General features: G+C 40.6%; 1 protein-coding gene across 6 annotated transcripts in view; it reads right to left on the bottom strand.

The window, feature by feature from the left end:
• The window catches only part of KIAA2012 (KIAA2012 ortholog), a 107,565-nt gene extending 92,953 nt beyond the window's left edge, over positions 1-14,612 (bottom strand). For 5 of the 6 annotated variants that reach the window (XM_040475874.1, XM_040475876.1, XM_040475879.1 and 2 more), the window contains exons 1-2: positions 14,066-14,611; positions 12,374-12,658 (exon numbers count right to left, since the gene is read on the bottom strand). In XM_040475874.1, the coding sequence (XP_040331808.1) occupies positions 12,374-12,658; positions 14,066-14,149 (369 nt within the window). In that variant the 5' untranslated portion in view covers positions 14,150-14,611. Of the gene's footprint in view, positions 1-12,373; positions 12,659-14,065 lie in introns of all 6 variants that reach the window. The other variant, XM_040475877.1, reaches the window with a different exon arrangement.
• Positions 14,613-17,765: the final 3,153 nt, after the last annotated feature.

Below are 17,765 nucleotides of genomic sequence, written 5' to 3'. Positions count from 1 at the left end.
TACTGGGAAGTTTGCTAAATGGGACAGGGTGTTGCCAAGAAGAGTTAGAAAATCCTTTGTCCTGGAATTTGGGGTATTTAGATACATTTTTGCCTGTAGTTTGAAAGCTGATCTTGCCTCTGTATTAGTTTCCTATTGCGGCTTTAACAAATTACCATTTACTTAATGGCTTTAAACAATAAAAATTTATGATCTTATAGTTCAGGAAGTCAGAAGTTTAAAATAGATCTCACTGGGCTAACATCAAGGTGTTGACAGGGCCCTATTTTCTGTGGATGCTCTAGTGGATAATCTGTTTCTTGGCATTTTCCAGTTTCTAGAGGCTCCTTGCTTGTGACCCCTTCTTCCATCTTCAAAGCTAACAAAGTTGGGCTAAGTCCTTCTCATGCTGCTCTCTCCTGGTTCTCCCTTTTGATTCCTTCTTCCACTTTTAAGGATCCTTGTGCGTATACTGAGCCAGCCCTGATAATCCAGGATAATATCTTTGTTTTAAGGCCATTTTATTAGCAACCTTAATTCCATCTCCAACCTTAATTTCCTTTTGCCACTTAACCTAATATATTCATATGTTCCAGGGATTAAGACATAAACAACTTTGAGAGTCATAATTTTGTCTAGTACAGTTTCTTTAAATTTTTTCTAGTTTTCTGGTTTTTCTTAATAGTTTCTCAAATCATGCCTATGAAGTTGGTTGGTAAATTTCACATCTTATTGGATAAACTGATACAGTGAGAGAGGCCCAGGGCTTGCTTAGGGCTACCAAGAAGACAAGTCAGGGTTGAATCTATTCACTCATTTCCAAGGTGTGGAGTCTACAGCCATACCACTCTGAACGCATCCGATCTCATCTACTTTCGGAAACTAAGCAGAGTCAGGCCTGGTTAGTACTTGGTATGGGAGTCCAAGGTGTGAAACAATATGTTAAGTAGAAAAAAGCAAGATACAAGAGAGAATGTAAAGTACAATTACAATCTTATAAAAATATATAAGTATATAATCATGGTGGAAAGACTAGAAGAAAATATATTAAAATTCTAATAACAGTGGTAATAGAGTGTTGGGCATAAGTTTACAGCTAGTTTTTTTCTTCTTCCTTTTTTAAAATAAAATAGGGGTGCCTGGGAGGCTCAGTCAGTTAAGCGTCCTACTCTTGGTTTCAGCTCAGGTCATAATCTCAAGGTCTGTGGGATTAAGCCGTGTCTTGGGCTCTGTGCTGGCAGTGTGGAGCCTGCTTTCTCTCTCTCTCTCTCCCTATCCCTCCCTGGCCCTCCCCCACTCACATGCACTTGCTCACTTGCTCTCAAAGATGAATAAATATACTTTAAAAAATCAGCAGTGGTTAGATTATATTAATAAATGGAAAACATGTTAAAAATTAATTTGTTTTATTGCACCCACCCTCCTCTCATATGTATAACCTCAGTTCCTTCTCCAACATTATCCTGGACCTCTAACTGCCAGAAGTTACTATAAAACCTAAAAGGAGACAGAAGGGAGCCGGGAAGGGAATTTCTGGAACAGGGAAATGAGTGACAGCAGGAGGCTGGCTGTGATGTTTTCAAACTTTTCAGGTCTGCCTTGGCTTTGCCAATCAACTCCAGCTCTGGTTTCTTCTGAAATGAGTAATTAGTGTGCAGAGTGGCCTGTTATCTACACTCCACTAGAGTGCTTCCTCTAACAAGGGACTTTCTCTGGCCAGCCATGTTCCCAGTGCTCACCGGTCCTCCATGTGCAGAGGAGAAAAGGGGACCCCAGCACCTGTCCCCATCCCTGCACTGGCTGTCATGTCCACCCTGGACCCAATGATGGTAGGTGACGGTTTGCAAAGAATGGAAGGAGCTGGTGCAGGCTGTGTTCCTGCTCAGCAGATATGGGGTGGCAGGGTTCCAGGTTCCCCAGGAAAGCAAGAAAGGCCTGGACAGCCAGCTGCTTTCTTACCACAGATGGTGGCCAGTCTTTGTGTGCAGAAGTCGACAGAGGGATGAAGAGAAAAGTCCAGAAATCCCAGGACTGGCAGGCAAATCCCTATACAACTTGACGCCACCCTCTTTTTCCAGCTAAGAGCCATTCCTGTCTAATTTCCCTGACTGTCTTCCCTCTATGCCTTCACTTACCTATAACTGGATAGTTACTCTACACTTATTTTTACCACAAGACTCAGCTCAAATTCCCCCTCCTCCAAGATATCACTGTGGTCACTCTAATCTGGTCCTTGACCAGATTGCACACCCTTACTGGGTAGAGGCTATGGCCTCTCCCTGACACACCCTGGCAACTAATATGTTTATCTGACAACTATTTGTTGAGCATCTGCCATATGTCAGGTACTGTTCTAGGCACTGACTAGTTAATAACTAGTCAAGATGTTAAAAAATAAATAAAACTTCAAAAGTATTTATTTATTTATTTATGTATGTATGTATGTATTTATATGTTTATTAAAAAATGTTAATGCTTATTTACTTTTAAGAGAGAGAGAGAGAGTGTGTGTGAGCATGAGTGAGGGAGGGGCAGAGTTAGAGGGAGACACAGAATCTGAAGCGGGCTCCAGGCTCTGAGCTGTCAGCACAGCCGCACGCGGGGCTCAAACTCACAAACCGTGAGATCATGACCTAAGCCGAAGTCAGACACTTAACCAAACTGAGCCACCCAGGCACCCAAATGTCTATTTGTTTTAGAGAGAGAGAGAGCGAGCAAGTGAGAACGGGGGCGGGGGGACATAGAGGGGGACAGAGCATCCAAAGCAGGCTCCACACCGTTAGCACAGAGCGTGACGTGGGGCTTGAACTAATCATTGGTGAGATCATTACCTGAGTCAAAGTCAGGGTCTGAAACCACTGAGCTATCCAGGTGCCCCAAAGTCCAAACTTTAAAAGAGAGGGTGACCACCCGTTGTTGTTGCACCTGTACAGGTGTGACTGGAGCCAGCCTTGGAGATGCCAGGTAAATGCAACTGGAGTAGAAGTTGGGGTGGGATGGGAAGGGAGAGATGTTCAGCCACTTGCAGCTGTGCCTGGGAAGTCTTCTCCACCTCCAGCCTGACTTCAATCAGCTTTGTGTAAACACTACCATTCTCAGTCAGTTGTTTTCTCTGCAGGTTTAATTTCTGTGATTCTGTGCAAATGATACTATCTCTCTCCCGTATGTCTTTGGTGATGATATGTTCCTGGATATCAAGCCATTAAAAAGAGAATCATAAAGCCGTCTGAATTTTTCCAAAGTTGCAATGTTGTAACAGGGCTTGATTCTTGGCCAAACAATTTAGCATCAAAGATTTGACGAGCCATATGTCACAAATGCAAAGGTGCAACAACTAGAATCAAAACCAGCAAAAATTAAGCTTTAGTTCTTATAAGAGCTCGGTCTGCTTGGATTTGAATCCTGGTTCCACCAGGATTACTAGCTGTGTGACTTTGGGGAAATTACTTGAGCCATCTCTGCCTCAGTTAAGAAACTGTCAAATGAGGATGATAAAAGTATATACCCTACATGCAAAACAATGAAGTTGGACCATTACCTCACAGGATCCACAAAAACTAACTCAAAGACCTGAGTATAAAAGCTAAAATTATAAAACTCTTAAAAAAAACATAGGAGAGGGGTGCCTGGGTAGCTCAGTCGGTTAAGCGTCGCCCTCGGCTCAGGTCATGATCTCACAGTTTGTGGGTTTGAGCCCCGTTTTGGGCTCTCTGCTGACAGCTCAGAGCCTGGAGCCTGCTTGGGATTCTGTGTGTGTGTGTCTCACTCTGTCCCTGCCCTGTTTGCACTCTGTTTCTATCTGTCTGTCTCTCTCTCTCAAAAATAAATAAACATTAAAAGAAAACACAGGAGAAAAGTTTCATGACATCAGATTTGGAAATAGTTTCTTGAATATGATGCAACTTGTGCATCAAAGAATACCATCAGCAGAGTGAAAAGGCAACCCAGAGAATGGGAGAAATTATTTACAAATTCTATATCTGATAAGGGATTAATATTCAGAATATATAAAGAACTCCTGCAACTCAAAAACAAATAAAACAAAACAGCCTTATTTTAAGAATGGACAAAGGACTTGAATAGACAGTTCTCCAATGAAGATATACACGTGGCCAATAAGGACATGAAAAGATGCTTAATGTGTCTTATCATTAAGAAAGTGCAAATCAAAACCATGATGAAAGGCCACTTCACACCTGTTAAGATGGTTCTATTAAAAAAAAAAAAAAAACACAAAAAACAACCCAGAATATAAAAAGTATCAGTGAGGATGCGGGGAAATTGGAACACTTGTGCATGGCTGATGGGAATGTAAAATGATGCAGCTGCATCTATGGAAAACAATATGGCAATTCCTCAAAAAATTAAAAGTAAAATTACCATATGATACAGCAATTCTACTTCTGGGTATATACCCTAAGGAGTTGAAAGCAGGGACATTAACTGAGAGATATATATTTTTTAAGATTTTATTTTTAAGTAATCTCTACATTCAATGTAGGGCTCAAACTCACAACCTTGAGACCAAGAGTTGCATGCTCCACCAACTGAGCCAGCCAGACTCCCCAAACAGATAGGTATTTGTACACCCATGTGTATAGCAACCTTGTTCACAATAGCCCAAATATGGATGCAATCTAAATGTCTATTAACTGATGAAGGGATAAACAAAACATGGTATATACATAGAGGACTATTATTCAGCTTAAAAAAAATGAAATTCTGATGCATGCTACAACGTGAATGAACCTTGAAGACATTATGCTAAGTGAAATAAGCCAGTCACAAAATACTAAAAGCATAACTACTGTATGATTCCATTCAGATGAGGTACTTAGTCAAATTCATAGAGACAAAAAGTAGAATGATGGTTGCCAGTAGCTGGTGGGGAGGGGGAAATAGGGAGTTATTGTTTAATGGGTGCAGTTTTGCAAGATAAAGAAAGTTCTGGGGGTGCCAGCTGGCTCAGTCAGTGGAGCATGCAATTGTTGATCTCTAGGTTGTAAATTCGAGTGCATGTTGGGTGTAGAGATTACTTAAAAATAAAATGTTAAAAAAAAAGTTTTGGAGATGGATGGAAGTAATGGTTGTACAATGATATGAATGTACTTACTGCCATTGAACTGTTACATTTAAAATTGAATGGTAAATTTTATGTTATGCCTATTTTACAGCAATGAAAAAGTACACCCCTCATAAAGTTGTTGTGAGGATTAAGTGAGATAGTAAGTATAAAGTGCTTAGAATAGTGATGGATATAATAGTGTTATGTGTTGGCCATTATAAATATTCTCAATCTAGTATACATGGGGATCAGTGGATGAAGTACATAAAGCCTAGAAAAATAGAAGTCTACTGAATCATATATATGGCTAACTATGAACATATTACCTATAACCCAGATTAATTTGATGAAAATCTGACTTGCTTTCCTAGAATTGTAAATGGTTTTAAGGCATGTTTTGGAAGACCCAGATCTCTCTCTCTTTTAAAAAAAAAATTTTTTTTTAATGCTTACTTATTTTTGAGAGAGAGAGAGAGAGACAGAGCACAAGTGGAATAGGGGCAGAGAGAGAGAGAGAGACACAGAATCTGAAGCAGGCTCCAGGCTCTGAGCTGTTGGCACAGAGCCCACATGGGGCTCAAACTCATGAGCCAGGATATCATGACTGAGCAGAAGTTGGGTACTTAACCGACTGAGCCATCCAGGTGCCCCTCTCTCTTTTTTTTTTAAGTTTATTTTTATTTATTTTGAGAGAGAGAGAGCAAGAGCGAGAGAGAGTGAGCAAGCGGGGTAGGGGCAGAGACAGAGGAGAGACAGAATCCCAGGCAGGCTCTGTGCTGTCAGTGCAGAGCCTGATGTAAGGCTGGAACTCATGAACTGTGAGATCATGACCTGAGCCGAAATCAACAGATGCTTAACCAACTGAGTCAGCCAGGCACCCCTGGAAGAGCCAGATCTCTTTTTTTAAAAAGGCTGTTAAAGCAAGAGAGATAATTCTTTTCTCTGGAGCATACGGAATCTTCAAAATGAGACCTTCTGGGAGTTAGGAGTGAGGCTTTGGAATCTGTTGTTTCGGTTCTAAGCCTAGCTCCACCCCTTAGATGTGTAACTTCTGGCAAGTTAATTAACTTCAAGCCCCAGTGTTTCCTCCTACAAAATGGGGGTAAAACTAGCACCCAGATCATAGGCTTGTGCAAATTGAGTGTGGTTATGTAGATAAAATGCCTGGCATACATTAAGCACTCAATAAGTGCTGGCTATTATTGATAATACCTTTGACTTCATTGTCATGGCTGAACCATGATTTGCTCTTGATCTTTCCTAAGTACAAACTACTCAGGAGCTGCTCAGATGGAGGACACTCTGCAAAAGGAGTACAGTCAAATCACTCTGTCTCCCCTTCACTGCTTTGGTGCCTACTTGCCAGTTTGTTGATAACCATTCGAGCTCTGATCACTTTTTAGGAACACCATTGAACAAGTAGCAGGTTATTGCAAAGGGAACTTCTTCTTCCTGATCTTTGGTTCAAAAAGTAATTTGTTATTCTTCCTACTTTTCTATATTTTTCTATTTTGTATGATGAATCATTATGTTTAGAATAGAAAAATATATTTCTCACAATATTACTTGAAAAATAGTAGCCTGAAGATGCCTTCATGGCTTGGACATTGGCTGAAAACACCAAATGAAGAGTTAGGAGCATTCAGCATTGAGATGTGGAGAAAAATTAGGCAGTGTAGAATGCATAAGGATATACTGAAAGTGGAACAAATTTGATGTTACTCTTAAACATAGCTACATGTATAAGGAAGATGGCAGAAGCAATATATCCTTGGTTGAAATCAACTATAGTAATCTAAATCTTATTTATCCCTCAATGGGACAGAGAAATGGGATGCTCTGTGAATTGAACTTTTGAAACAAATTATTTTTAACACACTATTTAATCAATGTTCCATTGTTGGATATTTAAAAAATATCACCAGATTTACAAAATTCTAAAAATATAATAAGAAATACTGGGGGCACCTGGCTGACTCTGTTGGTAGAGCATGTGACTCTTGATCTCCAGGTTGTGAGTTTAAGCCCCACATCAGGCTTACTGCTATCAGTGCAGAGCCTGCTTTGGATACTCTGTCCCCCTCTCTCTCTGCCTCTCCCCCATTTGCACTCTCTGAAAAATAATTAAAACGTTAAAAAAAAGACAAAACAAACACACTCTTTGTAACTAAATAAAAATAAAAAACATTAAAAAATATGAAATACTAAAATAATGTGAAAATTATTTAATATTTCTGATGATTTGGGAAGTACTTTCTCTATGCTTTGCTTCTGCTATGTTTCAAGAGCATCATTATTACTATCATTTAGATACTACCCTACTACCCCAAACTATGGTTATTTAGGTTTTATAGCTATATGATTTCTGAAAAAAATTTTTTTTAATTTTATTTATTTATTTGAGAGAGACAAAGGAAGGGCAGAGAGAGAGGGAGAGAGAGAGCCCGACTCAGGGCTCCAACTCATGAAATCATGAGATCATGAGCTGAGCCGATACCAATAGTCAGATGCTTAACCATCTGAGCCATCCAGATGCCCCACTATTTGATTTCTAAATACTGAGAGGCTGAATGAATTAAAGCCCTTGGGAAAAATGATTATCACTTTAGGAATGTTTTAACAATATTTTCTTTGAAAAACAAAGCAACATGTTGTGTGTATCTAGAAGTGTGAGAACTCTGACATCTAATCTCTTGATTTAGCACTTATCTTTGCTCATTAAGAGTTGGGCCATCAAGACAGTTAAAGAGAAGGGGCACCTCAGTGGCTCAGTTGGTCAAGTATCAGACTCTTGATTTCGGCTCAGGTCATGGTCTCAGGGTCATGAGATCAAGCCCAGCATTGGGCTCCACACTGGGTGTGGAGTCTGCTTAAGATTCTCTCTCTCCCTCTCTCTCTCTCTCTCTCTCCCCCTCTCCCTCTCCCTCTCCCTCTCTCTCTCTCAACCTCCCCCACAAGTGTTCTCTCTCTCTCAAAAAAAAAAAAAAAAAAAAAAAAAAAGAAATTTAAAGAATAAGTGTATGTTGAGCTATAAAACCCAAACACACTGCCACTGAATGTCATTAGATCCATATATGGAACTGGAGATAATGTGAGATGCTTTAAAAACTTAATTGCACCTCCCTGTGATGGGCTCTATTATTACAGGTCTGAATGAGCTGGAATTTTGCAGGTTTCCTGATTCACAGTTCAGCCAGTATAGATCCTTCTGTAAGCAGCCCTACTCTGTCAACTATCTCCCCTTCCCTCCCACCCCCATTTTGGTTCTTTTACTTTGAGTGTGGTGTTTTTAACTCTTGAACTATATACTATTTTGATAAGGAAATACTGACCCTGAGGAACAGATAGTGTGCTGATTGGTGGGCCTAATTTACAGTACTATTTCTATCTCATTTCCCTTCCTGATCTCATCTGGCTCTTGAAGGTCAACCTCACTCTCTGTCACTGTCTACTTCCTTCAAAGTTATAGATTTTTACTTTAAAAATTTTTTATTTTATTCATTTTTTTAACAGGAGGAAATCTGATTTAATTACATATGTACAGGGAATCCACATAAACATGAAAGATTACCCATAGATTTAAATTTAATTTTTAAAATACCATGACTTCATAAAATTCTATGACTTAAAAAATTAATGTTTGGTAAAAATGTATGTATGAGTAAAAATATGACTTTTAATTCCACCACCCATCGTTAAAATTTGACATGTATCCCCCTGCTTATATAACTAATTTTTAAAAATTGGAATTACATTAGAGAGATGATGTTTTCTATATTGCTAGTCTTGAATTCTGGTGCAATTATCTACATGACTGTATAATCTTAAGTGAATGACTCGAACTCTCTGTGCTTTAATTTCCTCACCTCTAAAATGGGATAATAATAGTACCTACCCTCAGGACTTATGGGAAGCATACATGAGTTACATACAAAAAGTACTTAAAGCAGTGGCAGGAACATAGTAAATACCCCAAAAATGTTAAAGAACTTTGGTGTTTTTATTATATGAATATTACTTTGTAACCTGACTTAAAAATATACTGTGGATATTTTCTCATGTTCTTCATGACTACTACATGACTTTATTGCCCAACCCCAAATCCATTATATGACTGTACTATAATTTATTTAATTGATGTTTCATTGTTGGATGTTTATTATTTTCAATGCTTTGTATAGTAATAAATAACCTGTAGTAAACATTTGTGCATAAATCTTTGGGCACATCTCTGATTATTTCCTAAGGCAAATTCCTAAAAGTAGAATGCTAAATCAGAGTATTATATAGGCTTTTGCCAAAATGCCCTTCAGAAAAGTCTTGTGAATGTGTGTTCCTAATGTATGAGATGGCTTATTTCCCCAGAGCCTTCCCAGCACCGGATATTATGATTTTAAAAGCTTCTTGCCAGTCTGTAGGTTTCATAATCAGATGGTGGTCTACAGTTCACAAAGCTCTCCTCTTCCAAGCTGTTCATTTTCTTTAATCCCAAATCCCTTCAGGTTACTCCTCCTATTTCAACCTACAATGACCTTTAATCTTTTTTTTTAATGTTTATCTATTTTTGAGAGAGAGGGAGAGAGAGAGAGAGAGAGAGAGAGAGACAGAGCATGAGCAGGGAAGAGGCAGAGAGAGGGAGACACAGAATCCAAAGCATGCTCCAGGCTCTGAGCTGTCAGCACAGAGCCTGATGTGGGGCTCGAACCCACAAATAAGGAAATTATGACCTGAGCGAAGTTGGATGCTTAACTGACTGAGCCACCCAGGCACCCCAATGTCCTTTAATCTTAAATTTCTACACTGTAACTAGTTCTTTTCTTTCTGATTTCTTCACACCATTTCTCTTCTACCCATTTGGTGGTAGAATACAGTGTTCTGTTTCGTTACAGGTGTGTGTTATATATCTGGTTAAGTGGGTACCACAGGAAGACAGGAACTTCCCTTTTTCACTGAGCCCAAGTCTAACCCAAATGAAGCCATCCCCAAATAGACTCTTCTACTTTACAAAGTAAAAATATCCCTGCTGCCTGAAATATTTAAGCCATATTGACAAGTGTCTGAAAGCTGTGGAAGGTATTCTTACTCTTGACAATAAGTTAGCCTATACAGCAGGGTCCAACCAGGAAAAAGAAACCACTCAAGTATTTAAACACAGCAAAAATTTAATTCAGGGAGTTGGTTGCACCGGTGATTAGAGAGCTCAGAAGCCAGAAATATGGTGAAGCAACACTGAGATTTGTAACATCAGGAAACCAGCACCATCCCTGGGCTCAAGGACAGAGGGAGGAACAGGTAGGGTCAGCTGGAGGAACCTGGTGAAGAGTCACACTGGGCCTGTCTGTTGGGAGCTGGACCACAGAGGTGATGCAAGTGTTCCTCACCACCTGCAGATAGAATGGAAGGGAAGAAATATCTTGGCTTTTCTCTTCTCTCTCTCCAGTCTCCTTCCAGTGTCTTCCACTGGCAAATTCAATTAGAAGCCAGTTGACACAGATGTTTGTGGAATTATATATAGTCTGTGGTCAACCCTACTTTTGTGTAGAGCAAAGTAAGTTAAAGGTGAGGAATGAATGTGAGGGCAAACAGGCCAAGTCCTGGCACAGTGACATCTGGAGGCCCTTCCAAGTCCATGGACAATAGGGCACAAGTGCAAAGCATGCCTGCCCTGGAGAGGTCAGCAATCCCAGGTTTGAATTCTGGCTCTGTCATTTACTAGCTCTGAGACCTTGGCCAGGTCACTTAACTCCTCTGAGCCTCAGTTCCCTCATTTATGAATGGGGGCAAGAAAAACCATATGTCACAGAGTCACTGTGAAGATTAAATAAAATACTTCTCATACAATACTTCTCTGTATTTTGAAAGAATGAAAAGGGGCAGAGGAATCTTTCCTTTTGGAAGCTCTGCCTAGGGTGGGGTAGGTGATATGTTGCCCAATAATGATACTGGGAGATGACGTAAGAAACACTGGAAGTATCCTACATGATCGATTTATTCATTCCACAAACATTTATGGGTACTCACTATTTTCAGGAAATGATTTAGACATGGTCCCTGCCCTCAAGGAGATGGTGACAGATGGACAAAGTGATAAATGGCAATGCATGATTGTATGGGAATGTTCACAGAGGAGGGAGCAATGGGATATCTCTGCCTAGAGAAGTGGAGAAAACGTCACTGAGGAAATGACATCTGAGTCATATTTTGAAGGGTAAGCAGGAGCAGGAGAAGCAGATACAAAAGCACAGAGTCAGGAAAGGGCACAGAGTATTTGGGGAATGGTAAGCTATTCATATGGGTAGGGTCTCGGGTTCACAGTTCAGGTGGTGGTAAGAACAAGGGGTAGACGTGGCTGGATATGGAAGAGAAAGTCAACGTGAAGAGCCTGGTATAGGTAGCCAATGACTTTATCCTGTGGGGAATGAGAAGCCAGCAGACTTTTAAGCTAGGGAGTGGGGGCGCCTGGGTAGCTCAGTTAAGCGACCGAGGCTTGATTTCCGCTCAGGTCAGGATCTCGAGGTTCGTGAGTTCAAGCCACATGTCTGGTTCTGTGCTGACAGCACAGAGCCTGCTTGGGATTCTCTCTCTCTCTCTGCCCCTCCCCAACTCTCAATCTCTTACTCTCTTTCTCTCTCAAAAAATAAACTTAAAAAAAAAAAAAAAAAAAAACCAACTAGGGAGTGACCCAGCATCTATGGCCTAGAATTGTATAAAGTGATACATCTTTCTAGACTCTCACATGGCCTTGCCAAAGGGCTGATGCATGCAGTTATATAAAGCAGGGGCCATGTGGACATCTCATAAGACATTAGAACATATGAATCAGAAAAATGAGCACAGGGATTTTCCCTTAACATTAAATTCAGAATGGAAAAACTCATTAACTTCTGCAGATGCTGAAGGGCTCAAGGTAAATATTTAAAATGTTCTCCCTCTCATTTCCACAAAGCCAAAAACATCAGAGGTATGATGATGATGCTTGTGGCTATGAGACAGGATTTCAAGGATTCTGATGAAATGTCTGCTGGCCTGGATCTGTCTGAAGCTGAAAAGGACTTTGTATTACTCTAACGGAAAGGAAAATACAAAATGATGGTAATATAGCCCTTTATCCTTTCAGAGCCTTTTCACATACATCATCTCATTTAAGCCTTTTGACAACTGAGTGAGGCAGATGAGGCCAAGAGTACAATCCCATTATAGAGATGAAGAAATGGAGATCCAAGTGTTTTATACCTTCTCTAGGGTCTGAGAAATTATAGCCAAAGCTACAACTGGATTTCTAGACCCACAGGCCAGCATCTTCCCCAAACCCAGGATTGTTCTGCCTACCTGTCCCCTTCCATATGCCAGGATGGCTTCTTTGAGGTCCTGGAGTGTGTGCAGTTCAAAACCCAGCCTCTTCCTGTGGCCTTTGGAGCGGTAGGGGCCTTTTCTCCTCCCTTCGGGTGTCCATGCTGATAAGGCTAAACCTTCTGAGTAGAGGATCAGGGCTCCCTTTCTAGTACTGAATGTTTTAGGAAGAAAGAGGCTCCAGGTGTGCTGGTTGGCAATGCCGTCATCCTGCGGTTTGCTGACCAGGACATAATCTTCTGGGGACTTCCAGTTCAAGTAATCCTGCAATGGAAAGAAACCACCTTGATCCAAGGCCCCTTTGTAGCAATACTACTTGTGCAAGGTGTTTGACATCTTTTAGTTTTTTAAATTATTTTTAAAAAATGTTTATTTTTGAGAGAGTGCAAGCAGGAGAGAGGCAAAGAAAGGGGGCACAGAGGATCCAAGTGGGCTCTGTGCTGACAGCAGCGAGCCAGTTCTGGGGCTCAACTCACAAACCACAAGATCATGATCTGAGCTGAAGTCAGACGCTCAACTGACTGAGCCACCCAGGCACCCCGACATTTTTTTAGTGACTGATTTTCTCTGAATGCTTCCATGGTGTCACAGAATACAACCACTCTTCTTAGCAACTGGTTTTATTCTCCATACCTCAGAATTAGTAGAACCCAGAGCAGAGTTCTGTTCTGTTTTACCCTCTGCAACTTTCAGGAGAGCCATTCATGCTCGGAGTCCTAAATAGGGTAGAGTGTAGGCTACAGGCCAGTTAAAATTTCCTAGTGTGCAAATAAGTAGTCAGAATCATCAAGGGCAGCAGATAACTTTGAAATTAGAGCTGGACTAGCTGGCAGTTTAAATAGGGGAAAACCGTTCCAACCATCACTTCGACTGTACACAGGGAGAATTTCTATACATTCCAGATGCTATGTAACATTACCTAATTTGGCTATTTAGGACCCTATAAAGTAGTTGCATATCTTGTAAGTAAGTGAATGCTGCTGGCTACAGAGGTCCTTTGAAACTTTATATGTCTTTTAACATAGCAAAGGTCAAATATCACGACAAACTACCAAGACAATGGAAATCTCTGTATGATCCAAAAATTTTCAAAGAACCCCACTGGATTTCTTATTCCTGGCAGGATTCAATGAAATAAAATTCCAGTACAAGGGAATTTTGCCACCTCTTTAAAATCTTCTAAAATGAGATTTATTTTTATTGTTTAAAAAAATTTTTTTTTTTGGCCTATGTTAAGTATGAGTCCTCTGGGTTGAATTTCAGACAGTTCAAGGAAGCCATTGAAATGGCATGAACATACGCAACATTTCAATCACAGAGGACAACTTCTCAAAACCAAACAGCCATCAATTTGCCTAGAACCCACATGGAAATTCTGATCTTGAACCAAACCATCTGAATTCTAGACAATCTGGAATCTCCTTCAGTCTAAAGCAAATGAGACTGTAAGTTAGTGTCCAAGGGGAAGGAAGAGGGTCCCAGTGGCAATATTGATGTGCAAGCAAACTTTCTTATTTTCTTGAGTTTTACCAAGAAGGGGAAGTCTACCAGTGACCCCCACCACTTCACTAACAAACGGAACCAAAACACACATGGCTCAGCCCCAAATGGAAAAATAGAGCATTCCTTTCCCGCCCCCAAAATATGCCTTTATTCAGCTGTAAGACTTACCTCTGGTTCAAAATAGACTTCTAGCTTCTGTTTATTCTGGACCAACTTCCCATGTCCCCGGCTCAGTAGAGAGAGCGTGAACATGTTTCCCTCCTGACCACCCTTCTCAAGGGCAGTTCATCTTGGTTTTGAAGGCTGAAAACTGGTCACACCTCAAGATTTCCTGAGCTCAGCAGTGAGCCCTAGAAGACCACAAACACTGGGCCTTTTATTAAATACATTTTTCCTTCGTACAGCAGCTTCTTAATAACAACCAGCCACACAGTTTAGACAGTGTGTGTCTTTGTCGGGAGAAAAAAATAAACTGCAAACTCAGACTCCTCAAGCTCTGGATTGTCTATTCTCTGGGCAACCTCTCTCTTCTCTTTGCCTGTGCCCTTGTTGTCCCTTGGTCCTGTTGCTCTGTTACCGGCTTTGTGCATCTACAGATCTGGGCCATGGCACCATCCTTCTCATTGTGAGCAGAGGTTGTTTCCTGGTTGCTATGGCAGCACAGGGAAGTGAAGTCTCTTAAACCAGCCTAGGCAAGGCAGAGACTGCTGAGGGCAGTGCTCACACACTGAGGTAGGGGGGGGAGGGGGGGGAGGGGAAGGTTTAAGGGACTAGGCTCAGATTTCAAGTCTTGATTGCAGGAGCAGGGGCGATATTGGGATATTTTTTTGGTTATAGTACTCATCTTGCTTTTAGAAAGTGTCTTTCCCTTTCTCCTGGTATGCAAGCCTTACACTGTCAACTAACCATTAACAGACTCAGGGGAGTCATCTAGGTCACCTAAAGCAACCTGTGACGTTTTCCTTGGCTAAGCTCCAGCATTACTCAACTGGACATGAAGCCTTTTTATGGTAGTTGTTGCTTTGAGTTCAGATACCGGAAATCTCCAGATTCCTTTGCATATCTCACTTGGGCAACTTGCAATCTCCAGAGGGGGTTACTTGGGAGATGTAGGTGGGGGAGGGGCATTTGGTTATCCCAATGACTGGGAACCACTGCTGGCATTTAGCAAGCAGGGGCCTGAGATGCTAAATGTTCTGCAGTGTGTAGGATTGTCCTACATGATGCAGAATTTTCCCACTCTGCATACCAGTAGCACTTCCTTTGAGAAACATGGCTATAGTCTGGGCTGCTTGGTTCTCCTTGATGCTGACACTATGAGGACAGGATGGGGGAAGAGCGTCAAGAAGCCAAAGGACTCTTGCTGGTGATCTAGGACCTTGCTTTGGCCTGGAAAAGCAAACTGCCCTGTCATTTGTCAGTTGAACCTCCAGGGCAGCCTTGTGAGAGTGCCCCCTGCTGACCTGTGTGAAGAAGTACAACAGGCTATAGGCCCCGTTACCTTTAAAAAAAGAAAAAAGGTTTTTTAAAAATGTTTTATTTATTAGAGAGATAGAGACAGAGAGAGAGAGCAGGGAAGGGGCAGAGAGAGAGGGAGACATAGAATCTGAAGCAGGGTCCAGGCTCTGAGCTGTCTGTCAGCACAGCTCAGAACCTGATGCAGGGCTCAAACTTGTGAACTGTAAGATCATGACCTGAGTTGGAGTTGGCCATTTAACCAATTGAACCACTCAGGTGCCCTTATGGGCCCTGTTACCTTTTAGATCTTCCTCTGTAGTGGCAACTTTCCAAGGAGGCAGGCTCAAGTCTCATGAGGAAGAATACAGGTCATGCTATATAGTTAGATTGGGTTTATCATGGAAAATTAAGACATTGGATGCAGAGGCCCCAAACTGAATATAGTCAAAACCACAGTGGATGCCACTTCAATACACATTAGAATGGCTATTACTAAAAAACAAAACAGAATAGAAAATAAATATGTTAGTGAGGACACAAAGAAATTGGGACCCTTGTGCACTATTGGTGAGAATGTGGAATGGTGTAGCCACTGTGGAAAACAATATGGCAATTCCTCAAAAAATTAAACACAGAATTACCATATGATCTAGCAATTCTACTTCTGGCTATATAATCCAAAAGAAATGAAAGCAGAAATTCAAATAGATATTTATTTATTTTTTTTTAACGTTTATTTATTTTTTGGGGACAGAGAGAGACAGAGCATGAACGGGGGAGGGGCAGAGAGAGAGGGGGACACAGAATCAGAAACAGGCTCCAGGCTCTGAGCCATCAGCCCAGAGCCCGACGCGGGGCTCGAACTCACGGACCGCGAGATCGTGACCTGGCTGAAGTTGGACGTTTAACCGACTGCGCCACCCAGGTGCCCCTCAAATAGATATTTAAATACCCATGTTTATAGCAGTGTTACTCATAGTAGCCAAAATATGGAAACAATTCAAGTATTCATCGACAGAGGAGTGAACAAAATATAACATATATAATGGAATATTGTTCAGCCTTTAAAAGAAAAGAAATTTGGACACATGATATAGTACAGAAGAAACTTGAAGATATTATGCTAAGTGAAATAAGCTAGTCATAAAGGGACTAATATTACATGATTACAATTATATGAGGTACTTAGAGTAGTCAAGTTCATAGAGACAAAAGGTAGAATGGTGTTTTCCAGGGAAAGTAGGAGGAGGGAATAGAAAGTTAGTGTTTAATGGGTACAGAGTTTCAGTTTGGGAAGATGAAAAAGGTCTGGAGATAGGTAGTGGTGATAATTGTAAAACAACATGGATGTATTTAATGTCGCTGAATGGTACACTTAAAAATGATCAAAATGATAAATTTCATGTTATGTATGTTTTAACACAATTAAAATCTAAAAAAAGAAAAGAAAACAAAAAAAGGAATTTATCATTTTATAATCGAAGACCAATTGGTCATAATTATTTTGGAGTGAGCTCCCCACAGCAGGTAAGACAAATTCTACAAAATGAGGGTTCCAAATAGTTTACAAGGGTCTCTCTTTTTTTTTTTTAAGTTTATTTATTTATTTTGAGAGAGAGTCCAAGTAGGGGAAGGGGCAGAGAGATAGAGAATTCCAAGCAGGGCTTGAACTCACGAACCATGAGATCATGACCTGAGCTGAAGTTGGATGCTCAACTGACTGAGCCACCCAGGCGCCCCCGTTTACAGGGGTCTTAAGCTACAGTTACTCCCTCTCTGTCCCTTTGAAGTGCAAAAAGGACCCTCAACAAAACTTTACTGAGCAAGATATATTAATTATATATACATTAATATGTAATTATATATATAATATAATTGATATATATTACTATATATGGTCCCTGCCCTCAAGAAGCTCCCAGAAGGGTGAAAAGACAGGCATATATGAACCAGCACCCGAAAGGCGATGTGACAGATATGATCATGGAGATGGAGAGAAGTAGGTGCTCCAGGAAAAGAGGTGGGGAGGTGATGTGTGGTGGGCCTTCATAGAAAGCTATGAAGAGGGGCGCCTAGGTGGCTCAGTTGTTAAGCGTCTGACTCTCAGTATCAGCTCAGGTCATGATCTCATGGTTTCATGAGTTCGAGCCCCACGTTGGGCTCTGCGCTGGCAATGTGGAGCCTGCTTGAGATTCTCTCTCTCCCTCTCTCTCTGCCCCTCCCCTGCTCACACTGTCTCTGTGTCTCTCAAAATAAATAAATAAAGCTTAAAAATATATATATAAATATATATATAAATATATAAATATAAATATATATAAATATATATAAATAAATAGATATAAATATATTATATTTATATATATAAATATATAAATAAATATATATTTATATATAAATATATATATAT

The sequence above is a fragment of the Herpailurus yagouaroundi genome, unplaced genomic scaffold, assembly GCF_014898765.1.
Source record: "Herpailurus yagouaroundi ecotype Mexico unplaced genomic scaffold, PumYag 140, whole genome shotgun sequence".
Taxonomy (NCBI): domain Eukaryota; kingdom Metazoa; phylum Chordata; class Mammalia; order Carnivora; family Felidae; genus Herpailurus; species Herpailurus yagouaroundi.
This window is presented reverse-complemented; position numbering and strand designations above follow the sequence as displayed.